Here is a 27,137-nt window from a genome sequence, read left to right on the forward strand (position 1 = left end):
CAAATTTGAAATGGTTTGAAAACAATAATTAAGAGGTAGAACTCTGTAACAACCCCCAGACTTCTGGTTCTTCTCAGTACTCAGACCCTTGGCTGTCAGATGGTGTCACCTCCCTTGGTTACTTAGTGTCTTGCTTCCTGCCATGCCTGGTGAAGAGCAGCACACTGTCTAGGAGGTTCCTAGGAGCGGATCTTTTAACTCTCAAAACAGATATTCCTTCTATTTCTTTTCAGCTGGGATTAACATGCCTTGCTCAAACAAGGGCAAGGAATAGCAGGTCACCTAAAAAGAATTTCAGTGTAGATAAGGAATTTGCTGAATTTTGTCAGTTAGGCTAAGCAAAAAGTACTCATCAAAAGCACTGCACAACTGAAAAATTATTCAAAGTTGCAGAAACAAATGCAATACCGTGTTTTACCCCTTCTTTGAGGTGAAACATACCCAAGCCTGTGACAGATTCATGCCCTAGAAAGAATCCTTATGTCTCTTCCCTACTTCAGAAAAAAACCCAACAGATCTGGTGGGCTTTAAGACTTCTTTAGGTCCATCATGTTGGGGTTTTCCATGAACATGCCTTGTAAGACATGGTAGATTTTTTAAAAAAATATTTTTTTTTGCCATAGATGATCACTTTTTCTAGGACAGTTTCTCAAACTTTTTATGTTACTTTTTCTCCTTTTCATGATCAAATGGACTCTCTGGAAGTCAGCACTGCAAGCTGACTTGGGGTCTAAACTGCACTGGGAATTGACTTTGTCTTAGAGCAACTTTCCAGATTTCATTTTTCTGCCACAGAGTTGCAATGCTGATACCAAGTGTTGTCTTGACGAGGGGATGATCTTTGTCCAGTCCTTGACTAACAGAATTGGTATTTAGAACATGACCCTCTGCAGTGGTGCTTTATTGTGAAATTTATGACTCTTCTCCCAGGGTTTGGATTGAAATTTTTATTTTGTATTTGAATTTTGCATGGCAAGGTTTGGGTAGCAGGGGCTAGAAGCTTCCCCCATGTCTGACAGAGCCAACGCCAGCTGGCTCCAAAATGGACCTGCTGCTGGCCAAGGCCAAGCCCACCATTGATGGCGGTAGCACCTCTGGGATAACAGCATTAAGAAGGTGGGGAAAAAAACAAGAGCAATTGTAGCCAGAGAGAGGAGTGAGAATATATGACAGGAACAACTCTGCAGCTACTAAGGTCAGAGAGGAAGGAGGGGCAGGAGGTGCTCCAGACACTAGCGCAGAGATTCCACCTGCAGCCCGTGGAGGACCCCAGGCCAGAGCAGGTGGAGGCACCTGAAGGAGGCTGTGATCCCGTGGGAAGCCCACACTGGAGCAAGCTCCTGGCAGGACTTGTGGACCCCTGGAGAGAGGAGCCCACGCCAGAGCAGGTTTGCTGGCAGGACTTGTGACCCTGTGGGGGACTCTACGCTGGAGCAGCTGGTGAGGAACTGCAGCCCCTGGGAAGGACTCATGTTGGAGAAGCTGGTGGAGGACTGTCTCCTGTGGGAGGGACCTCAGGCTGGAGCAGGGGCAGAGTGTGAGGAGTCCTCCCCCTGAGGACGAAGGAGCAGCAGACACAACATGTGATGAACTGACCACAACCCCCATTCCCCGTCCCCCTGTGCTGCTGCAGGGGAGGAGGTAGAGAAAAATCAGGAGTGAAGTTGAGCCCAGGAAGAAGGGAGGGGTGGGGGGAAGGTCTTTCAAGATTTGGGTTTATTTCTCATTGCCCTACTCTGATTTGATTGGTAATAAATTAAATTAATTTTCCCCAAGTTAAGCCTGTTTTGCCTGTGACAATAACTGGTGAGTGATCTTTCCCTGTCCTTATCTCAACCCAGGAGTCTTTCATTATATTTTCTCTCCCCTATGCAGCTGAGGAGGGGGGTGACAGAGTGGCCTCCAGCCAGGGTCAACCCACCACAAAATTGAAAACAATTTTTAACTACAAATGTTACTTGGTTTCTGTGTACTTGGATATGATTCTGTTTCTTTCATTTAAGTAAATGTCCTGGTAAGGACTTGAAATTGAGTTGATGGCTTTCTGCTTTCCTGTCACTGTTATCTCCTTAGGCTATTTTATTGTATCATAATGGTTATAGTTTTACCTTGTGTTTCATTTGAAGAAGGCCTAGCTTAATACTCCATATGCTATGTTATTTAATATTAGTAAAGGAAACAATACATCTGAAAAGATCAAACTCAGTGTTAGCCTTGCAGTTAAACATACATAAAGATTTGCAACAATCCATACCCAAGAGGTGCAGTTACCTTTGACTTTGGTGAGTCTCTCTCCTGCTGATGTAAGGGCTTAGAAAGGAGAGGAGGTGAGAGGGAAGCAGTAGGTGGGGATGTTGTAGGAACAGAGTGAGAAGTTGTTGCCTTGGCCGAGTGAAATGGAAGATTAGAAGAAAGATGGAAAGGAGGATCAGTGTCTCCTGATATTCCCACAGAAAGTAGAGTTGGCTTAAATGTTTAAGAAAAAATGAGAAGTAATTGTGCTATAAAACTAGCTGTGAAGGACATAACGTGCTCAATAAGGAGTCAAGTAACTAACGTGAACAGTCAGAAATGGGATGCTAATTTTGTTATCAGTCCATCTACTATTCTGGAAGAAAACGCTTCCCTCAGAAATGAAAACAAGTTGCTATCTGTGGCAGTGGATTTCACCTCTATTCTTATGGTTTTCTCCTGTGTTTTTCTGGTCAAGTAAGGGTAGAGGCAGCCTGTAAAAATCTTTCCAATTAGTTTCACATTTGGCCTAAAACATATTGTCCTAAGTATCTGATTTACATGTTTGTATGTGCCAGCCAAAGCAACTGCCTGAACAGAAATAAATGCTGGACAGAAAAAAAAATCTGTTGTAAAACTTTGCCTAGAAACCGCACAAACTGTGTAGCACTATCGTGGCATTTAATGGCTAGTGCACATTTGGGAGAGTTCAGTGTTGTACTGTCCCAAAGAGGAACTGGGGGAAGCATTTGTTGAACTGCCAAACACAATCTGATCTGTTATTATTAGTCACATTCACCAGCTGATTTATTTATAGTAGACTGTTATGAGAATGTGACACATGCGAAGTACAAACCGCTAAGTCTCTGCAGGAGGCACGTCCCTCCCTCTGAGGGCTGCTGATAGCATTTGCTTGCTGGGGCCTCTGGCCCAAAAGGGCGGCATGTAACAGCCAGTGAGGAAAACCGTTCACTGGCTTTTCGCATCGCAAGCTCGATGGCAGCTAACAAGGACAGAAGGGAAAGGACCAGCAGAATTCATACACCATAGAATTTACACTGGTGTCTACACCTGCTTCTGAGAAGGGACTATCCCCTGACACTGACAATTTTTATTCAATGCAATAGTATAAAACTGTGCCTGTGCACAATACAAACGTGTAACCACAAGACAAGGCAGAGAATAATTAGACTGAGTAAGCTATCTGAACACAAAAGCCAGGTTTTTTCAGAAATTAAAATACCTTATTGATATTTGGTGAAGTGCATCCTTCATTACATACCATGGAGTCTCCTCCACTTGCTATTGGGGATTCTAAATCGTCATGTCCCAGATCCTCCTCTATATAGAGTCGTGTCAGTTCTTCTGTTGTCTCTTGTGCTTCTCCATAGAAATCTGATTCTTGAGACTTTGACTGGTCCCCTATATTAACTGACAGATCTGCAGTATGGATTTCCTCTTCATTTTCAGCAATTGCAGATAGCACTCCAGAGATGGAGCCACCTTCACGTGGCAAAGGGATGTTAGTGCCAACCTGTTCACCTTCTCTCGTAGTATCTGACAAGTCTCTGGGTACTTCGGTAACTGAAGAGCCTTTATCTTTTCCTGGTTTGGTACTGCTGCTGGTATGCTTACATGCTATGTCATGAGATGAACTGGCTGAAGATGAGACAGAGGTAGATACAAGAAAGGGCAGAGGAAGAGCTGTAGGAGAGTTGAGAGAGATCTCTGTATTTGGAATAAGGTGATCAGCCATAACTCGGTGAATGCTATTACTTGGGGGGATTGCTACAGATTGGGATGTTGTTAATGCCAAAGAATTGAGTTCTTCTAAGTCACAAAGAAAACTGTCTGGAGATGGTGAAGGAGGTAAGATGCGCACGCTTGAAGGTGAAAAACCAACAGTCCTTGAAAACCAGTCACTAGTGGCAGCCTGGAGAATCTTTTGATCAATGTGTGACCAAGAGGAGGAAAGGTGTCTGGAAAGTGGGGACAGTGCTTGGGAAGGCAACTTCAAAAAATAAGAAAAACATGGGCATTTAAATAATAAATAAGCGTGACAGAAGTAGGATATGGGTAGACTGGAAAAGAAAAATGTCTGTGCCATCATCTGGATTACAGGGTATCATTTCAGTGAGCGCGGGTGTCTCAAATCATTACTACATGAATCAGAACAGCAAGAAAGACATGTGAAAAATGAAACTGTATCCGGTTCTGGCTTGAGGCTTAAATGTCAAACATTAAGACAGATCTGAATCATTACATTCATGAAGACGACCTGCACTTGATCTGCTGAAGTTATGTTACTTATGGCACTGTTAGTGAACCTGTCGCAGGTCATTAAATCGTACAATTAATATTAATGTAATTTTCCCCAAACCGTTACTGTTATTTTGAGAATAGTATTTTCAGAAGTACACTTCAGGTACCATTAAATATTTCTTTTTTTTAAACTAAAACAACTGACGTGATTTCTAATTATCTTACTGTTACTACTTCTACTTAGTACTTCTGCGGACATGCTTAAGAAACATCTTTAATACATAGCATACTTTTATTAAGGCATGAGCAGCTACAGAATACATTTTTCTTCAAAAGTAATCCTGTTAGTTCAAAATTACATCAACATTTGTGAAAGGTACATTCAATTCTAATTGAATGTAGGCAGTCAACAATGCTCTTAAAATAGTAACAGCACAGTACACAGCAGTATATTTTGAGTACCATTACATAATATTGATTGAAGTATCCTTCTCATAAAAGAAATGTCCTTTTGTAAGAATGAGACTGGTGAGTCATACGTACACAGCATCAGTAGATATCCATTGCTTCAGTAAATACTGAAAATGCATTTTTGTTACTATCAATCCTCAAAATTAAAATGGAATGAAAAATATTTTGATCTCATTGTTAGAATTATCCAGAGTAATCAGATGTATCTGGACTACTTTAGACTTTAAGTATTACTCTAGAATAGGAAAATAATTTCAAAATCCTAAATTAATGTCACAGAATATGAAGGTTAATTTACTTACCTTCTGCTTGAGTTTTCTTGAGGCAAATAGCTTTATTTTATAGTTAGACAAACCTTTGTTATAGAGTCTATAGACTGATAACAATGCAGTCTGCTAAAACAGAGCTAGGCTGTTACAAGCAATACTCAATCTCTTTCCCTCATCTTTCCTCTTGAACAAGGGCCTCTAACCTGTGGTTTTAAGGCCAATAATACTGCTGAGGAGACATGGCCATTTTTAGTTTCCTGTGGCTGCATTAGAGCTAAAGATATAGATGGTCTAGGCCAAGTTAAGGAGAGCAAAGCTTGCTCCTGACTTGTACTGCTTACTGATTTTTATTGCCATTAGGCCAGAGAGGTTTAGTGCAATTGCTCTAGCAACAAGGAGTGATACATACTAAAAAACCCCAAAGGAATAGGAAAAGTGGTATCTGTAATTGTGGTAAACTCCAGAACACATTCAGGACTGCTAAACTCCTTTTAGGTAGTCAGCAACAAGATGTCTTCTTACATGGTATTGCTATTCCTGAATACAGTTGTATTAAGAAACAAGATGTCTGTTTAACAGTGTCACTAGAGGCTCTTTTTAATTTTTTTTCCTTCTTATGCTAGAACCAGATGACTGCAAAAGTTTCCTATGTTACAAAGAAGGCTTCTTCCATCCCCCCCCCGAACTAATTTAATAATAACCAACTTAACAACAGTGGCAGGACAGTTTTGTAATCTGAATGTAAACGCTCTGAAGCATCACCTATGCTCAACAAGGGTTATAGAGGATACACAAACACCAGCTTTAGCTGCAGGATGCCTTAGAGAGAAGCCAGCTCCACATCTCTGAGGCATCTCAAAATACAGAGACACAGCTCCGTAAGACATAGTACCTAAGTTGCTTCAGGAACCTCTGGATTCCTGTAAAAATAAGGGGCTGTAGCCTATGAGCGCCTCAGTCTGCAGCTACGTAATTTCATGCTACTTCAGTTCAACAATCGAAGAGAGAGGAGCTCATTCTCTGCTGTAACACATCCTGGAAAACCAGACAAGACCTGTTCTAGCAACTATCCAAACCCAGCTAATATTATTTAGTTGTAAGTGGTATTTTCAGAGGCCACTGTTGTCCATAAATGACACCTTTTTGTTAGCTGTCCCCAAAGCTGCAAGTAAATGTGGAACTTTTATCTCAAAGGTGAAGCACCTAAATGAGCACCAGTATGCAAGTATATTAAGGTAGAAAAGGTGGCAAAACCAACTGAAACAAATAAAGATTAATAGCAGGATAAGATGTTTGTAATTACACACAAAACCCACTGCCCATGCTGAAGAGATAAACAACAAAGATAAAGAGGAAGATTTAGAAAAGTTTCCATCTTGAGCATTCAAAATCATCAGTAATACATTAACGCTAACCACAGCTTGCCTGCAGACTTTCTAAGTTTCTATCACTACCAAAGAGGTTATGTTCCCTGGAACGTGACTGAAATCTCACGAGTGAATGATAAATCAGAATACAGGAATATTTTTGCAACATCATGCAGTATGATTTGTGGTGGTTATACAGACTAGGAAGGAAAAGATTTCAGAACCTATAACAGATATTTGGCATGAAAAATTACAACTACAAAGGTCTGAATCCAAGCTCGTTGACAATGTGATGACATTTGCCTTGCTACTAAATGAAACAATTGTTGTTGTACCACTCCAAAGAAGCTCTGTTCTACGAACAGCCTCCTCCTAGAGTGCGACTGGCCAAAGGAGGAAGGTTATTGCACAGAACCATCACCTGTTCTCCTTCACTTTGAAAGGCAGAGAACTGGTCTTGGCAAGCTGTGTCCCCATGCAAGCTGCCCTCCCTTGCCCTCTGCGTACTTACGGACCCGCAGGCTTTTAGGACAAGCTGTGTTATGGGAATGTCTTCACGGTGCACTATGAAAAGTCTGCTAGACATATCCTTAATGCTCAAATTCTGCCTAAAATTCTCAGATAAATTTTGTTCTGTTGGCTTGATTTTTCTGCCCAAATTTTGCCTGGCTCTACTCTCAATAATGTAATAGCTAATAAAGAAAAGAGTAAAAATCCTGGCAGAATGTAAGACACACACTCAGCTATTAAAATACTTTAATAGCAAGTTAGTAACGCAATTCTAACTATGGGGGAAAGAAAATGTAGTGTACTTGATGCATAAATTATGTATTATCTTAACAAAAAAATTCTATAATTCAAAAGAGTCCTTCTAAACCCACTCTAGGGGTGATAGCAAAGATTAAAAAAATCCTTACCTTAGTTGAACTTAAATGGTGTATTCTGTCACTAGAATAGCTTTGGGGTATTGGAGGATCAGGGTAGTCATCAACACTTTTTGAAGCGTTCTTTTTGATGACTTCTACATAGGAAACAGGGAAGATGCCTTGTCTGTTGGTTCCTGGTATTTTACCTTCATACCAGTTTTGATCAACTCGCTTAAGAAGAATTACTCTGTCACCCTGAAATGCATTATGAAAATGAGTTATCAGCAGATACATTGCAAGTTAATTATTTTAATAGCAGATATTATTTTAACACATAGTATTATTTTCCCTGCAGTGCTGTTTCCCATCAGTCTTGAGAATCGTCTCCATTTTCACATTCTCCCCCCATTTATGATAACCATTATGTATACAACTACCATTCCAGCAAAATGGGGGGCTAAGTCACGGACTGCAAATGCTATTCTTTTGTCAGAGGGGAATCTCATGTAATCTCCTACTCTTGAATGGGGGATTAACACTTACACTTTTCTTTGGAACACAACCTGTTTTAATTCTTGGCCAAACTACTAGCTAACACCCTAACTGTAATACGCAATAGTGACTGCTATGCCCATTTTTCCTTAAAAAATTGATAAAAGTTAAATAATGAAATCCATACAAGTGCTTTGTTAGCAGTAAAATTGGAATAAGCAGAGGTAGGAAGTTAAAAAATGAATTTATGGGAAAGATGAGCGAAAGAAATGCTGCCTTTCCTGTGTAAAAAAGATGGGCAGTGGCTCACTGACAGTTTTTACACAGCTTAGCCACTGAAATGGAAAATACCAACTTTCTATTCAAACTTTTCTCTGTAGAGAAACTTCATGAACTACCCCCTCCTTTGGTTTACATGATATTTACGTGATATGCTTTTTACAACAAATCCTTCCCTATTAGTTTTGCATTCTCTTGGGTTTCTGTAATTTTGTTTCTGTAGTTGATTTGTGGAGTACCCTAGAATTATCTTTAGTGGGATGGAACAAAAGAAAACCAGTGCATGTTAACTTTTAAAAACAAACCAAAATTGGGGTTTCAAGATTATCACCACCATAATAAGCAGAAAAGGGAATTTTAAAAAGAAATAAATCATCAAACTACTCTCAGGTTTGAATGCAGAGTGCACTGAAGTACAGCATGTACCTATAGATTAATTCTGTGTAGCAGTAGACACTTTTGATAAAGATAGTTCTATACTGTACCTTTCTAAGTGATAACTCCACATTTGTGTCTGCACTGAAATTATATTTGGCAATAGCTTCTCCAATCTCTCCAATCTGTGCAGGGGGAGGTGGCCTGGCCGGCTGTGCTTTTTCTGGGGGAGAAAGTTTCTAAGGAAAAAGAAAAAATACAGGTTGTCATCATCCACATGCAGTTTTTGGACATATTACCCAAACTAATTCAAGGAATTAAACCAGAGAACAAACCTCAACATAAGAAATCGGGAATATTCCAACTCTTCCATGGTGCTCACCCTCATACCAGTTTTGATCAATTTTCCTGAGGATATAGACAGTATCTCCTTTCTTAAAGGACAGCTCTCTGTAACAAATTTATTCAGATCAGATGTTTAAGCTTTACATTTAACTTCTCTACCTACAGAGTTTCTGAGATCTTCACAGTTTGGAACTGAAACAGAGTGTAGCAACCAAACATTTGAAGAAAAAGTGTCACAGCTGCAGTGCGTTTACCAGTTGATTACACCACATAAAATGAAATGATTCCCATTTATGAATCCCAGGTACTATCTGTACATTATATAGGCCTGTTTTACACTGTGATTCCAAGGAAGTATTGCTCGCTATTACCAGAGCACTTAGCATAGGGTCTGCATGCAAGTATGACGTCTTTTAGATCACCTGTTTAGATGCTGCTTTTATGACAGGCACCTGAGGGGTATTTGGTGTTCTTTATGAAATCAGTAGGGAAAAGTGTAGAATATATCAATGTCTCTATGGCCTATTACTACCTTCTTGCAGCAGCACAGCTTGGCATGCTTCTGCTCTATGTGTTTTTCTTTCAAGACAGCTGTTCAGAAGCACGAAGAATGCAGGGTTATGATCTCAACATTTCTGTACTCAGGGCCTGTGATATGCTTAATGTTAGATACCAAAAAAAGAGAATTATCCAAATCATCAAGAACATTTTCAGATCCTGGCCTGGGAGTTCTTTGCTGTGTCATTCATTTTGTTTTTCAAGAGCTAATCTGCTGTTCTGATAATTCAAGTTGTGAGTTTTCTACCAGACACAGCTAATGTAATTCAAGTGTCAATGTTTGGCCATATCTAAAGATCATTTGAATGCCCTGGATCATCAGAACAACAGCAGGAATGAAATACAGAGGCACTCTACTTTGACACTCTCATGTCCTAAAACAGTGTTTCCTGATTCTGTTTTTCTTATGGACCACAGCGGTTTGTCTTGGTATGGGACAAGTCACATCCTGCAGAGAGCCTGTGTATGTCAAGACAGACAGGAAGATGCTGAAGCATTACACAGAATTTTGATAAGCACACTATTTATGACAGTATTTTAAGCACTGTACCTTGCATAACCTAAACACATCTCACAACAAATGAAGAGTGTTCAGTGGGTGACCCTCAGGACCCATGCTCTGAAAGATTGAAGATGCACACCCATTCACGTGTTCAAACAAATACAAAGGAGAATATAATAATTAAAGACATTTTTATTACAAAATAACGTCTCACAGTTTGCTAATGCAGAGACTACTGGGATGGCAAGCAGGGTCCTCTGCTTCCATGGCATTTGCTGTCGAAACCAGCTAGAATACCAGTTAATTGCCACAAGCGCTAGAAAGAGTTTTCTTGAATTATGAATTCTTAAATGAACAAAAGTCTAGTACTTACTTAGAAGTCTGAGCTTTAAAGTCATATACAGCTCTAGCTGGCAGTTTCTGAAAAGCAGGCAAAGTGATTAATACATTCAGGTAGTATTACTATATGGTAAACATGTTTCAGCTTTTAAACAGGTGACCAAGATCCAAAAAGAAAAGAACATGTGCCTTACAGTAGTTCTTACAGTAAAAGGCAATTAAATACACAGCTTCCTTTTTTTAAGGCAGCTAGGTGTTTGGGACTTAGTGTTTTAAAAATAGAAATAGCAGCTAAATTTTAATACAGGCTGCTTCGCAATTTTATGTTTGAGAGAACTACAAAAGTAAAAAAAGTTAACTAAATGCCTACGTGACTTGTAGGCAACTAGATCTCTAGGTATCAACGGCAATTCACATCCTTAATATTCTCTTATACTTTAGATGTCTTGTTAAACTTGTTATCTTTAGGCTAATTTCAACTGCAAATACTGCATGGCATCTTATATATTAAAAGGAAAAGTTACTCTGACAGCTAGAAAAGATTGGCAATATTTTACATTGCTATAATCACATTAATTGTTTTAAGAAAGTCTGAGAAACACAGCACTGGAAGTGATGTGAATCATCTGTGCAGCTCTCTTGCTATCACAGGCAATCACATCATATCATTCCTTTCATGTATTTATCACGTTCAGTCACCAAGTATCTGTAAGCTAAATATTGTTTCAAAAATAAAACTGTAAACTGTCCCTACCTCTCCTCACCTGTGTGGCTGACACCGACACTTCCACTGTTTTCAAAGCTGTGCTGAAAACACAAACTGTGATCTGATCCAAGAGCCTCCCTCATCTAGTGTCTGCCTCTGACGGACAACCAGCGTGAGATACTTCAGAGGAAGGTGCAAGAAGCGATGAGCAGTATTATGTGAGGATATCTGGTAAAGTGATTTACTCTTTCTCTGCAAGTCCTTGTGCAGATCAGTGTGCTGCTTTTAAAAAAGTCTCTCTCTAGGATATATTAGTGATTAGAATGACCTGATGATGCTATTTCTGAGAGATATTATTTGTAATGATGTAAGGGTGCACATCTTTTTATAAGAGGAATAAAAAGAGACACTTGTAAGTTTTGCGTTTTACCTTTCTTCCAGGCCAGATGTTCTTGACTGGGTTCTCTCCCTTCTTATCATCTAAAGACTAGCAAATTTAGCATACCTAGAGCATTGTCTTTGCTTGAATGGCTGGTAGGGTATTTTATGTATTTTCAAATTGAAACATGACTTTTGATGTCACAGAATTCCTTAACAGGAACACACAATATGGCTCCCGGAACTTTTTTAACCTTCATTTTGTAATGAGCAGTCTTTTTGAAACCAGACTCTTAAGTGAATTGCAGCAATATAACCGTGTCAGTGGGGTGTAAGTGGATTTGAATTCAGATCCTGTAACCAGTTCTAACCTGTACCACCATTTAACAAGGTAGATGGTCCAGAGCAAAAACGTAAATATTAGCAAATTAAAATACAGTATTCTCTTATGCTGCCATTATTTTGTGCAATATTTTATAAAAATCAATGGAAAATGTTAATAACCTATGGTCTGTAGGTGTTGGTTAATATAAATGTACTTTATGATTGAATAAAACCCCTGAAGCTTGTTTGAAGAACATTTATAGTTCTAGATCTAGAAATATTCTGAAGATACTGAATGATATACTCCATTATTTTGTGTATTCTTTTCAGTGAAACTTGTGTTACTTTAAAGGTTGTACACCTGCTTCCATTTCCTCTTCCAGAGCATTAATATAAGCAATCTGTATATAATTACAATCACCAACCATCACAGAAATTAGAGGTTGCTCTTGGAATAAGCGGTTTTGTCTAACACACTAACAGCAGTGTTTTATGCTTTTTCTAAACAAAAATAATGGTGAAATACAGCTTTTTTTGAAACTACTGAGGCAGTTTCTTTGTGTAATGCTCCATTTCTCAACAGAGCCTTTCCCCAGTCACATCTGCCAGTCTTCTCTGTCCCAAACAAACACGCACTCTGGTCAACTTTCGCAGAGCCTATCAATGACCAGTAAACTTATGTCCATATCTATTTAAACATGAACAGAAGCAGCAGTTTATCTTACAAAGCTTGATATTGATACTTTCTTGAAGTAGCAATTTCCTTAATGAAAAAGGAAGATGCTGTCCCATCTGATGATATGATGGTAAGTAACTGTTCCTTTGGTCTGTATCATGACAGTGTCTTAAAACCAACACAAGTCTTGACTCAGATCTATTACCAATTTTCCATATGGATATTGCTGCATTATTTAGGCTTGTTTCATTACCTCCTTGTCTGTAGTTCCTCTTCTCTCCCTTGTAGCACATTGTCCCACGTCAGTGAAAGCAGAAGAATAGGTTCCAGGAGACTCCTGGTCTACTGAAAACAGAAATTATGTGAAACTATGGTAAATTAAACAAAACCATTCAAATCTATGATGCTGCTTGGTTTCATTTAGGAGGGTGAAGAGATATTGAAATCTATTATTTTACCTTTAATAGAAAGAAAAGCACATGATATGATGGCTAACGTGCACCTTTAAAGAAAACAAAGACAGTGACTCTCAAGCAAAGGCTGCCCTCTGATCCACAGCAGAAGAATATACGATAGAGGATCAAGAGAGCAAAATTATGCCTCACTGTACCAAGGGATGCAGCCCTACTGGACCAAATAGAAGGGTATGACAGCAGTACTGGGACTTCATCAGGTTGCAAGGAACAGTTTTGGAATGCCAACAATATAAACACATAATGACATGCACAAAATGTGATTAAAGCATGCGTCAGTGAGAAAATAGTGAAGAAAAATTATTGCCTCCTAAGTGACCTAAGATGCATTTCTACTTTACCAGGGACATGTGTTAGGCAGCACAAGGGAATTTAAAAGGATGTTATTTCATAAAAACGACTGTTTTAAGAGATGGAGTACAAATCATTACTCACCAATCTATGTGGCAGCTTTTCTCTAAAGCACAGTTTACCAGTGTTTATTATAGGATGGTGAATACATCTTTTCATGTTTTAATAAAAGTAAAATAAAAATCTTGCACTCTTTATAGCTCTGCAAGTTGCCAATGTGAAATGAAAATATAATGGAATTTTTTCAGACCAGAGGATGAAATGAACTGCCTCTTGACTTTTGAGATTTACTATTTTAGTCTCCTACTTGCCACAGTGATACTTGCTAGTGGAGACATATGATGGATGTTTGTCTTCCTTTGACTTCATTCACACAACCTGTTCCTACCAAGCCCATACATTTCTAAAGAAGTACAAGTGGAAAATAAAGAGTTGAAAGCATCTCATCCATTATGTTGGGGTCTTACAGAAGAAAGGTGTAAATTATCTCCAGTGGGCTGTTGGCCAAGCCTCAAAAACTTGAGGCTATTGATAAGTACAGTGGAGGGGAAAAAAAAAAAAGAGATAATTGTATTATTTATGTCATTGGTTACAAGCATGTCATCACCAACAAGTATATCACAGTCCCAGTTCTGGACAGATTTTGATATGGCAAGTGTCTGTGAAGGAGGATCTATGCTTACTGCATAAACCTAAAGATATAATGCCTCCAAACACATCTATTCTTTTTTAATTTAAACTCTAGCAGACAGAGAAGGACACGGGAGGGAAGCAGTGAAAATGCAGAAGCTTTAGGAAGAACGATTTCCCTTATTTCTATAGAGCTCCTTATGCAGTCACTATTGGTAGTTTTCAGTGTTTTTTGCTCTGACCTTGGGGTCTCCATGTGGATGGTGGCTGTAAGAGACACACACAGATCCAACAAAACATGAAACTTCATTACCAGTAGAGCTCAGCCATGACTGCTGCTGATGGAAGTCAGTAGAATATTCTGCTGTACTCATTCTCCATGCCACTTTAGGAAAATTAAAGTCGACAAGAGCGTACCACTTCCCCTATGCCAGGCTCCTTCATAGCTGCAGAAGCTATTAGGAATCCATGTTTGACTCTGCACTGTGGATTTCCTTATTTTCGAGGACTGGTAAAGTCGCATTTAGCAACTGTGATATGTGACCAGCGCAATTTCCAGCAACTTCAGCCTCATCGTGTAGTACTGCCTGCCAGGGTTAATCACGATCAGGTCTCAGGTATGACTAACTGAATTCTGAACTGCATTTTCTACCTGTTTTTTACCAAATTCTCTGTTCCCAATACGTCTATTTTAACTAGTTGAGATAGTAACAGCTTAAATTCTGATTTCTCTTGAAAGACATATTTACTAGCATGTTACTTGCAAAAGTTACAGAAAAAGATGTGAGATTAAAGTAAGGTGGCTTTAATCAAATATTACATAATTGATATATTAAAGAGATTCTTTCTCACATTCATTTGTGATTTCAAGAATAGCTTTGTAATGTCATTAAATTCTCAGAGATGCTCTGTCCCAGAGGACTGTATGTCTAGAAGCAGAATTCTTTAACACAGAAATGTTACCATTTAAAAAGAGATAAATTACAGACTTGCCAAAGACATTAATCTAAATCATCTGGGATATACCTTTGTGCACTCCTGCTATGAATCTAGTTTGCTTCTTTTAATATTGTGAGGGTAAACTTTAAAAACATTTTAAGGTCAAGCAATTTTTTTGAGAACAAGAGAAGCAGAGCAACGAACAACAAAAAGTAGTAACTTTAAAGCCAGATCACTGTCAAGACAGACTTTTTAAAAACTTTTACTCACCCTGACAATTTCATTCAAGAGGATAGGAAATTATCCTTCTAAGACGATAGGAAATTTCTCAAAACTTTGTAGATATACTAAAATTGTATGAGAAGAACTAGTTTTGCTGCCACAGAAATTGGAAATTGTATGGTTTGAACAGTGGAAATGGAAACTTCCTAAAATGACCTTAGGGTCTATTCACAAAAAGTAATATTAAGCAGCAGAATCAGTGTATTTTCATAAGAAAACAGAACCAACTTTCTATGATACTGGCAGAATTAACAGCATTTTTATCACCTACGTGTAACAAAACTGTACAGTACAACACATTTTAGATGCAGATTTTTATTTTTTTTAAATAATAAAGGAAGTGCTATCTGCATATTGCTTTCTGTTTGACCAGCATCTTTTGATGCATGCATTCACTTTCTGTAAGGTCTTTTTCTTGGGGAAAAAAAACCCGCATTGCTTAATTTAATAACACCACTGTAATTTATAGGACTAATAATCTATTAGCTGAAATACACTGTTAGTCCAGTTGTCCAGATTACTGTATTTTGTGAATAGACAGCAAATTTATCTATCCGCATCACCTACATAAAAATGACATCCTTCATTCAGAACTTTGTGGGATGAAAGCTTCTTATAGACGACACAAAAATGGAATGAGAAAGGGTGGGAAATACAGGGAGTAAGGTTGGATAAGGAAATGACAAGGATAGAGGAAGAAAGTTAATCCACCTTGGAAACACAGTGCACTATCATTGTTGTTAGCTGCGTCCATATCTGGAAAAGAGGCACTAAGAGGTAATCTTCCACAATCATTCTGGTACTGTGGGCAATGGATAGCACCATCTTGAGGCAGTGGATGAAAAGGCTGGTGCATGGGACTCTTTTTCAGAGCTTTAAGAGATGAATTCCTTTCTGGAATGTCTGGAAGCAGCTCAGTAATAAGTCTGTGTAATATACTGTTGTCAGGCAAGCTTCCCCTTCTTTTTTCAGCTTTAATTTGGTCACAGATGTCTTTAAGTGCAGAATCTAGTGCTTCAAATACAGATGACTTGCATTTTTTCTTTTCAGTTTGTTTTTTTGGAGCTGCGCTTTTTTTCCTCCGGAAAGGCACTGGACTGACTAGGAATGCTATCTTAGAGAGGCCAGATTCCGCTTCCTGTCTCCTTGGATCTTCAGTGGTTTCTTGTTTAGCCCTTTCATGTTTTAGCATGGTGGTGAAGCGGGTGTAGGATGCTGGGCATCGCCCTTTGCAGGAGCTAATGAGATGCCTGTGGTGATGGTGGTGGTGGTGGTGGTGATGGCCTGATCCATAAAAGCTTTCTGATGATGTGAAAGAAAAGTGGTCAAAGTCACTTTCACTACAAAAGGATGAACCTTCTATCTGGATAAAGTCACTGAGGTCAGAAACCACGCCATCCTGATCACTGTCTGAAAAATCCATATGCGATCGTTGTGGCTCATCACTGGTCACTTCAATATGAATTGGCACCAGGGTTTTAGCCTTGTAGCTCCGTTGTACCTGAGAGGGATGTCTGCCTTGATTTTCTTCTTCCAGCAAGGATTCGATAGAAAATCGCCTCTTTGGACATAAGCCATTTTTAGGAGGCTCTAGTGTAACAGTTGACAACATTTCATCACCTAGGTTTGGCATTGATTTTGACTTCTGGATTAATTTTTCAAATTCAGATATTCTGGTTGGCACCATGTCTCTGGGCACCTCCTCAGTAGAAGACTCTCTCCAGCCTTGAAGAATACCTTTGTGCTGTTCTTTTTCATATTGCAGTATTCTGGACTTCACAGAACAAATCACCTCAGAATTCATCAAGTCCTTACGATTGATGCGGTGCATCTTTTTGTACATTTTTAGGAAACCTGGGGCATCATGTGCAGATCTGTGACGAACTCTTGCCCTACCACTACCACGGCCCTCGGGAACATAAGGAGAGGCCCAGTTCATTGAGCAAACTTCTTTGGAGTCCTCCTCACACAGCAGAGAGCCCATGCTTTCCGACTTGGCCTGGGCATCGGGAAAGCTATCCCGATCATCTGTTAACAGATCATCACAGCTACGAGATTTTCTCTTTGGAGAAGTGGTTTCTTCTGTGCTGCTCCAGACTTCTGCATTTTGACGAGTCATTTGCCAGCCATTCTTGTAGCTGATTGCCCTTCTTGAATCGTTTGGAACAGCTAAATGTTGTCTGTAAGTGCTACAGTAATCTAATTCATTTGAGGTGTTGTGGTTGTGCACTGAATAACTTAAAAGGGATGGATATACTTTGCTAATATCCCCACCTTTATAATCCATAGAGCAGCATGGTAAAAAAGAGACATTGCCAGAAATTAAAAGATTCAGAAAGTTGGAATTAACATCAGTAAGTATTAGAAAGACTAGAAAAGAGACAGCAATTAATACATCTATCAACTTAGGTCAGTACATAGGTTGCTAAGCCTGGGGCAGCAGAGCTAATAATTAAGTTATTTTCCAGCTGTAAAAATGTACTCATGGTAATTTGAACATCAGAAAGAATTTCATATGAATTATGGACACGTTACCCCCTCCACCCCACCGAAGCAATGTAAGAAAACAAGCATTAACATTGACTTTGAAGGAGGTCAACAGACAATAAAAGCTGCAAAGGATTTAAAGATGAAGCCAAACAACAAATCCAGACCTCAGTCAACTATTGACTTTTCCACCTGTGCATTCTGAAAGAAGCTGTTCAGAATTTTTGAGCAGAATAATGCTCAGAGAGTTCACAACAACTGCATATTCTAAGATAATTAAGATAAAGATAAATCTCTATATAAGATCAAATGGGAAATTTCTCCCGGTTGTTCACAGGTAGCATAGGTACCCCGCTCTTCCCCTGTGTGGTAGGACTGAAGGGAGCGGTTGCTACAGCTTATGGACAGTAGAACCAGGCAGCTCAGGAACTGCTATACAGGTGTAAAGGAAGATGTAACAGGTTACTGAGCCTAACCAGCATGCAGAAGAAACAACCACCCTTAGCTTGACTGCCATAACAAAGCCTAAGTTTTCAAGCAAGTTATAAGACATATATGTATGCGCACGCTAGGTCTAGAAGTCACTAGGAGACAAAATTGGTCTCTCATACTTGCACTGAACTTTCAAAAGCGGTCTCAAGTGGCAACATTCACTTCAGGACACACGCTTCAAACAGCTCAATCTGCTTTCTAGAACAACAACTTGAATCTGGATCAGAAACTGAAACTTTTCAGTTCAAAATCCATGCTGATAAAACAGCTTATAGTGTGCTGCTTCTTTAATAAAATGTTAATTTCAAGAAAAATTAACATCCTAGTAGGTTGCCTAATGCTGGGAGAGAACAGAGTGACACAGCTAGGTCACCTTCCAAAAATTAGTTAGCTATGGCAGATGTTCTTAAGGGAAGGACTTTCAAACACAGAAGTGTTTAGGTCATGGTAAGTGCTCATTATCAGTGGCGTAGTCAAGGGTAAATGCACGTAAATGGAGTTTACTAACTTTTCAGTGCCTGGCCTGGTACACCACATGGGTGAGTTACCCACTTTTTAAATTACTGCTGTAACGCTGGGTTTAAAATACATTTGCTTTTCCATCTCTTCACTCTTAATGTTCCTCACTGCTTTTCTTTGTTGCAGCCTCGATATTATGTTCTTTTTGGTGGGAACCAACTTTTACAACAAAGGTTATACAGTCCCCAATACAGCTATAGCCTGATTAGAAAGTATAGCTACAAAATACAGCAATTAAATGAATAATAACTTAAACAGGTGGAGACGTGTATACGATATTACTCTGTATATTACTTCCATCATATGTTTTACTGTCTGCTAAAAAAAACCCCACCCAAAACCCCAAACCCAAACCAACAACTGATGCCATTATCTCTGCTCTGGAGGGGCATGGAGAACAGTAACGGAATGGTGGGTTACTTGGAAAAAGAAGCTAATTAGATTGTATATGCTGTACTACATACTTCAAGGATTTACAAAATCAAAAATCAGACTATGGATGTTTGCTTGATTAAATTAGGTCCTGATAACTGAAAATGTCTAAGACATCAGCTACAGATTTGAAAGGTCTACTATTCTGGAAACAGATCCTTAATCTTGTATGCTATTTGACTTGATTTACTTTCTGTATATACTGAAAACAGTTTTAAAATCACAATAATCTAATACGAGAATAGTGGAGTTAATAAACTCTATGGGTTTGTACATTGTGGCACAAATCATAGTCTTTATTTAGTCAATCTTCTCTTGTTAGAATAAGCAGTTGAAACTGGAAAATCCTTGTTACAAATCCAGCTTTTCAGCTTAAAATTACACACGTAAGAATAAACAAGTTAGCCTTTCGCAAAACACCCCAAGCTGTTGCTTCATATAGTACATCTCCCAGTGAAGCGCACTAAGCACCAGCAGACCGTTGCATTTACTACCAACGTACTGTACAACGTACCATCAATAGTTTTCTGCTAACAAACAGTCTCTCCTCTTACCTTTTGCTCTCGATGGAGAAGAAGGAGACGAGCTAGTTAAAGGCTTTCTAAGGGTGGTATATGGGCCTTGCGTATCTGGGCGGCCCAGGCTAGGCCTGTTTGCATTCTGATCGCTGTGCACCCTCTGATGACTTACAGCAGGTTCCGACTTCCTCCTTTTTCTGTAGTCGCTCGCAGTACTTGCAGAACTACAGAAATAAGCAGTATTAGCAGCAGTTCAATTCTGAGATCTGAATTCGGGAATTTAAAAATTAAACTCGCAATTATATTATTGGTTTATACATTAAACAATGCCAGAACAAATACATCAAAAACATGTAAAGGGAGAAGCACCGGTCTCAGATATCTTACAGCATATTTCACAGAGAAAAGCTGAATTTCTTCTTCACTTGGTTGTTTCAAAGTTTTATACAAAATTGCTATCTCATTTTCATAGTGAAGGCTTTGAAATAAATGCATCAAGGTTTTTTTAGACTATTTTTTGGTACTAGAAATTCAGCACAAAGATAGGAAAAAGACAGAGACCGAGAACAGATGAGGTAGCACGCTCAGGGAAAAAGCTCTGAAAGTGCTGCAGGCAGTAAGTTTAAATGATAGATCGCTGCAGTTGAGACAGAAGCACAGGGACGTTAGTGGAAAGACTCAGAATACAGCATGGCTTATTTTGAACGTAAACAGCAAGTCCTTGTAAAAAAAAATAAAATGTACGCTTCAGTATCAAAATATGAACATCCTTCTCATGCATCTCCCTGTTTTGTCGGTAGCTCACAAGGTGAATGTTAAAATCTGACTCTTCACAACATCTGCTGGCTTCAGGTCACAAAGGAAAACCTCAGGCTGTATGATCTGCGTCTACAGAAATCACACGTCGTATTTCTTACCTAGAGGGCCTGTCCAGGCCTTTGTCTGTTGAATAGTGATGATATAAGGAAGTCTGTGAAAACAAATACATGAACCTGTTACACATCTGTATTTGAAAAAAGGGTAACAATTTCTGCTTATCATGTTTGATTATGCTTTGTTATTCTATGACACATCCTGTAAAAACACACTATGATGATTAAGATCCCAGGCACTGCAGCATGGCTACTGCAATATTTAATGAGAATAGTTATGCAATTTTTAAAAAGCTTCACTAGATTTCATTTCATATTTTACTTCAGTAATGTTTTTTTTTTTAAAGCACTACTAAATAATGATCCAAAGTCATTGCTTGTCTATGCCTTTTTTCAAAAATAGATACAGAACAGCTGAAAGAAACTTTTACTGTAAAAACCTGAAAATAATTCCTTCATGTGCCAGTGAGGTCTGCAGAGCTGCCCTGCCCCGCCCAGTTTCTCACAAAAATCCCACAATCAATTATAGCCAGAAACTTTTGTAAATCCCATGATGTTTGTGGCCAGTTGCTGACCACCTTATTTTCCTGGTAAGAACAGTTCTTATCACAGAACATTAGCTGTTGCTTATGGAGTTCCTGAAGTAGCGCCTGCACAAACCCTGGAAGATGCAATGGAGTACTGCTCCTTAATTTTATTATTAATACAAAGTCAACAACCTCTAATTTTACATCAATTATTTCATACATTTCAAGCCTGCAGTCAGAATTAAGTAATACTACAATTCTGGTAACTAAGTATGAATCTAGAACGAACTGCACAGTCCCTGGGGTATTTCTTCACAGGCACAAAGCAGTGTGGTTCAGAAGTTAAAGTTGTTTCAGGTTCCTGGCATGTCACTTCAGAGCTAACCCGATGGATAGAATGGAAATAGAACTAGCATACATATTTGTAAGCTGCAGGAACTATTTTTCTCTCTACAGAAGCCTTCTACACTTTTTTCTCTGTATGGAAAAATCTTTACAGACTTTTCTCTGTACAGAAGGACTGCAGAAGTAATAGCACTCATGGCTGGTGTAAGTGCTTTTTTTGTTAGATTTTTTTTTTCCCCCGGTGATTTGAATTGCAAGTTTGTGAATAGGACTTCACCCAGATTTGTTAACTGACACATATACTTTGAGAAATCACCAGTAGTCTAAGAATATTTGGGAACTGTATTTCATGGCACTGTACACTTTAAATGACATTCTAGAGTTACTGTTGAAACTACTTATACAGGTGGGGCACTATAAAGACAATATGACTGTTCAGTTAAGAGTTCTTTTGCCAGTAGGCTTTGTTATTTAAGACAGACCTGCATCACATACCAAATGATCCCATCAGGACACTAACTGAAGTTTTGATTTCTGGATTGTACTGCAATTTATTATACTGTGAGGCAGGGAGAACCACACAAACACGACACAATACGGATCAAACGTTATCTAAATCTTGAGCTAGAATCATTCTGATTTTTCTCAGTAATTTTTAACTGTAGTTTAATTTAAATCACATGAAAAATCAGGTAAAAAACCCTTCTGGCTTTTGGTAACAATAGCAGCTGAGATGTAAATGGTTAAAAGATGTTAGTAATTCAAAGACTTTAAAGTTACTTTCCAGGTAAAATAAGAAGTCCTCAATAACTTAAGGTGTTTTCTGCATAGGGTTTCAAAATGTGTATTTTTTTTTTCTGAAAAGAAAGTTCATTGCTTTGTGGACGAGTATTCAGGTATTTCTTCTGTGTTCTACTTATTACTACTATTATTCTCGCTGTTAAATACTGTTATGTTCATAAGCTCCACTTTGGATCAGAGTCACTTGCTGTATAAACACAACAGTAGAATCCCTCCCAGTAAAAAACCAGTAAGATAAACCTGACCACTAGAAATGGCAGAACTAGGTTCCCAATACGTCTCTCAAGTCACACTTGGCTTAACTTGTACAAGGCTGTGGCAGAAGTAGCTCTAACATGGATTTCTATTAGATCAAGCATTACGAATACGAGCTGTATCCAATTAGTAGTGTTTGCACACAGCTCTTGTTCCTCTTGATTTCGACAGAAATTTTGAAGGCAACAAATTTTGAAAACAACATTGGGTTGTAATGTTGGCAAACAGGGTTATGGCAACTCTGATGTTTCTCCAAAAGACAGCATAGGAACTGGCCTGTAATTCAAGAAATTTAATTTCTGGCCTATTTCAAGGCTTTTTTTGGTTGGACATTCAACATGGAACATTTTCATCCTACAAACTCTCACGTGCTTTTCATTTTGGGGGAAATCTCAAGTAAGCACATCTAGGAAAAAAGGAAACCCAAGGTTTTGGTTATAACTACTTCTCTGTTTTCTTCCAATTTTTTTTGAAATGAAATAGACTACTGGACTAAATCATGAAATCTTGATGATTGTTCCACTTCATTGTTTTATTAATTTGTGTGTTTAAATTTGCTAGTCTATGCATCTATTCAGAATGAAAGCAATGCAAGACTCCGGTAATACCTCTAAGAGTCATGTGCTCTAGAAGCGATGCATCTTTGCGAGATTTTAAAGTCTCTTTTTTAATATTCTGTCACCACATTAGAGGCAAAGCTGCAGCAGTTTGCTGCTGCTGCAATTCTTACCTGATGGATACTGTTAAATTGTATTAGCCCAAAACCTCTGAAACTGATTCCAAACAAGAAATGTGATTCTCTTGTAATGTGCTGCATTGTGTGTATGACATACTTTGTTTTATAATAAAATGGGAAAAAAAAAGAATAGATTTCCTCTTTTTCTCATCCTTATCCTTCCACTGCTGCACTGCATGTTGGATTTTCAGGTTGTGGAAACTGATGCTCAAGTTCTGGCAACATTTAACTCTGCTCCAGTCACTTATGCTATGGATGAAAGAGGGGAGCTAGAAATAAAAGCTCCAAAAATTATTTTAGTGCTATGCTAAAAAAAAAAAAGGCTACTTGTCCTGCAGTCATTTTCAGCTCATCCAATATAACCTCCAGACACATTAGAGGAGACATGATCTCCTCTGTTCATCATTACAGTACAGAATGACATGCATGCACCCCCCAGAGTGTGCACTACAGTAGGAAGGAGAAAGTGGCATTAAAAAAGTATCAATGGTACTGCATCCACCTGTGATGAATTACTATTGTCTTTATTCTTTGTAAATTAACATGACCTCCGGCAACACTCATCTGCAATTTGCAGCCTGTGTATGAGAGATCTTGACATGATCTGGGAATTAAGCTGTTACCAAGAGGAACAAGGTGAGGTAGTGGGACATAGCCCATGTTCTCAAGGAACAGGGAAATGTGCGTCAGTGATGTCGGGAGGATGGTGCTCTCAGTGGGGCAGGTCTGCTGTAGCAATGGCCTGTTGGAAGATGACTACCAACATTACCGATTATGTGCCCAGCTTCTCCCAGTGTTAGGTGTTTCCATCAGTGAAGGTTTGCCTCATACAATGATGTAACCCTTTCCCAGGTGGCCTTCTGTGCAGTGGTGCTCCACATGTGCTTTTTTCCATGATGAAGAGTACACAAGACTGCGGAATACAACCAAGTTTTATCACAGCAAACCTATTTTTCTGCAAACTAACGTGAAGTTATTCTTACAAGTTTCGTTTTCCTCGCAAAACATAGATTTTAAGGTTTGGGGTTTTTTAAAATCATCTGTCATTGCACTGTTCTTAGGTGATAAACTATGTATGACATTGTAAAATAAAAACTGACTTGTGGATTTGAATGTGAAGAACAGAAGCAGATTAATTGTTGACCAAAGTATTTTAAGTACTGTAACCTAGCTCATAAAGTCAATGGACTTAAACATTAGAGAGAAGGGGTACTGTGAAACAAACCCATTCCATCTGCTCTAGGAAAGCAGTAAAGACTCAAACCTCCTTTCCACAGGCAGATTAAATAGAAGCCTGTGTTTTGGAGCCAGTTCTGTTATGGAGGTATGCTGATGATTGTCAGATATTCTGAGACAGACAATAAACCTGATATTAGCACTTAGGAAATGATCTTTATTTTATTTCTCAGTATTTGGAGTGTGTATGGGGCTCATCATGAGTGCATTACTGTTAACCCATTCTGTCTATACAAAATATCATGGTGTTTGATTTTTAAAATATATTCTGAAGAAGGTACCTATCTATTCACCAGTCTGTACTGTTCATGCAGTTCATATTTTCAAGTTTTTCTTTACATCCCCTGAAAGCTGAAAACTATGACAATTCTCCCACTGCTATCCATCTTCAGTGATTTTAAGATAAATATCTAATATTATGAGGTCTGTCTGCAATAAAACCATAAAAGCCAGCAGCAGAGTTGCTCACACCAACAGCTAGCGTAAACACAGTTCTCACACCTCTACACAACAGAGTGAAGAAAAGGCCTCAGGTCTGCGTGCTTCCCTACATGACTGACCACACACACCTTGAGCCTGTTCTGGAAAACATCAGAGTCGTGTGTCAAAACTGGCCACAATTATCAACCTTATCTTTGTTGAGCAGTCACTGGTCTGGTACCAGCAGAGGAAGGAAACTGGGGCTCACAGGTGATCTCTGTTACAACTGTTGCATGAGGTGATGCAAACATGGCAGATGAATTATCACTACAGGGTTTCTTGCACAGGTGCCAACCCCTTCCACTATAGACTGGACCAAGACCATCTGTCCCTTGATACTGGCCAAAGAGCCATGAGGCAGTGAGTACTTTCCATCACTTGTAATGGCTCCAGGGCTATATGAACAATGATGTAAATCCCAAGGGGGGTGTAGATCCCCACTGCCTCCTAAGGAAGGCAATGAGTAAATCACACAACTGAAACCAAACCACTGAGAACTTCTTTATCCCCAGCACTCCCCAGGCCATAAATAGTGTGTGAGTGATCAGCCTAAGACAACAAGAAGCGTGTGTTATGCCAAAATTGACTGCTGGGTTACTATATGGCTTTTGCTTTTCATCCTTTAAGATACTCTTATCACCTTGAATGTACCTTGCCCTTTTGCCCTTTGATGCCTTCTTTGAAGGTTTTTCTATATGAAAGATACTGTATGTTGCACGTTCTACAATATTAATTTTTACCACAGGCATACGTTATTATAGATAGCCTGTGTGGAGTTTATATGTTTTACCCACAGGTAGAGCTGTGCTGATACAGCATATAGGGGAAAGGTGGAAGCAAACAGTGGATACAGTTGTTTTTTGCTGCCAGGAGTGGGTACCATTGATTGTAGCTGTCCTATCAGCTCTGGGGCACTTATTGACCCATGATCCCTCCATGCCACTTCCAGGCGGCCTGACAGAACACATCGCCCACACTCCCCCATCTCCAAAGCTCATTAGGCATCTTCCAGAATATTCAACACTGCCCTATATGAACAAAGGCTGCCTGAAAAAAATAATTAAGTATCAGAGACAACCACCCCAAACTACCAAATACAGACTTTGTTGAAAACCAGATATATGTTTACAATTAAGCCATTTTTGTTTTAGCTGTTTTCATGCATCAAGACTTCAGTGGTGACTTAAGTTAGGAAAAGTAGGCAAAAGTTGTAAACAACAAAGAGGCCTGTTTGCATGATGGTTCTAATATTTTAACAAGTTATTTTGAAATATTCTCCCCGGAAAAAAATATTTAATTTGCTGTAGTTTGTGAACATGATTTATCATACTCAAAGATTTCAAAAGTTCAGAAATAAAAGAAAAACGTCTTTGTAAATTAAACAAAGAGAAAACCAGTATTACTTAATAGCCTTTTTACCCAGACCTACTGAACACGAAAATATTTCAAATAATCATGCTAGGGCTTCTGAATTTTCTTCTCTGATCTATAGTGTGCTCTCAAGTATTAGTGAAGGCTGTCTGTCTTGGAGAACTGGGCCCAAATTTCAGAACCATGAGTTTTTTCCAGACTTATAGAGCTTAAAACCAAATCAGAGTAACTTGCAAACAATGAGCAATTCAGGGCCACGATTTGCATTTAATTTTTGGATAGACTACGGAAGATGAGAGTGAATCACAAATATGAATGAAGTAAAGCCACCACATGAAGTAAAGTTGTCATTATGGGATTCACTGACTTTTGCCCTAACACTAAAACCAGGGAGGGAAGGAAGGGAGAAGGAATGAAAGCCTGAATCTCTCCCACTCAGAGTAGGGCAATGACAACCCACTACCTGATCTTGATGCATTTTATTTGGAGCAATGACAGTGATTGTCAGTCCTGTTGTTATAAATTTACAACAGAATTATTAATTGCTGTATTTCCTGATTAGTGCCTTAGTCACAAATACTTAATCGGAGAAATGATAGCTTAGCCACAAAGGCTTCCACTTGACATACAGAATTTGCAGTCAGATATTTTAATAAAGAAAAGCTACTGTGTTGATGTATTGTGTCTGAAAGCAACGCACTTGCCCAACTCTGAAGAAGTGGGAATTTGTCAAAGAGTTAGAGACGTATGGGCTGTTGTGTAATTCTGAGAGTTAATCTCTGAGAAGTTTTGGGATAAGGACTCACAGTTCCTAGGATAATAAGATCAACATCCAAATGCACTAGTGATCTGGAAAGATATGAAGACAAAGATACAATGATTGTGAATTAGAAACACCTCATAGCTATCAGAAGGAAACCACTAAATTTTAACAAATTTAAGACATAAAT

General features: G+C 38.8%; 1 protein-coding gene across 10 annotated transcripts in view; it reads right to left on the reverse strand.

The window, feature by feature from the left end:
- The window catches only part of SORBS2 (sorbin and SH3 domain containing 2), a 107,005-nt gene that overhangs the window by 11,445 nt on the left and 68,423 nt on the right, over positions 1-27,137 (reverse strand). For 5 of the 10 annotated variants that reach the window (XM_075751997.1, XM_010302806.2, XM_075751995.1 and 2 more), the window contains 7 exons: positions 20,482-20,534; positions 19,601-19,788; positions 12,695-12,783; positions 10,392-10,438; positions 8,949-9,063; positions 8,724-8,852; positions 7,519-7,722 (listed from right to left, as the gene is read on the reverse strand). In XM_075751997.1, coding sequence (XP_075608112.1) covers positions 7,519-7,722; positions 8,724-8,852; positions 8,949-9,063; positions 10,392-10,438; positions 12,695-12,783; positions 19,601-19,788; positions 20,482-20,534 — 825 coding nt within the window. Of the gene's footprint in view, positions 1-2,271; positions 2,383-3,475; positions 4,244-7,518; positions 7,723-8,723; positions 8,853-8,948; positions 9,064-10,391; positions 10,439-12,694; positions 12,787-15,827; positions 17,391-19,600; positions 19,789-20,481; positions 20,535-27,137 lie in introns of all 10 variants that reach the window. The other 5 variants (XM_010302804.2, XM_010302805.2, XM_075751994.1 and 2 more) reach the window with 3 other exon arrangements.

This window comes from Balearica regulorum, chromosome 4 (assembly GCF_011004875.1).
Source record: "Balearica regulorum gibbericeps isolate bBalReg1 chromosome 4, bBalReg1.pri, whole genome shotgun sequence".
Taxonomy (NCBI): Eukaryota; Metazoa; Chordata; class Aves; order Gruiformes; family Gruidae; genus Balearica; species Balearica regulorum.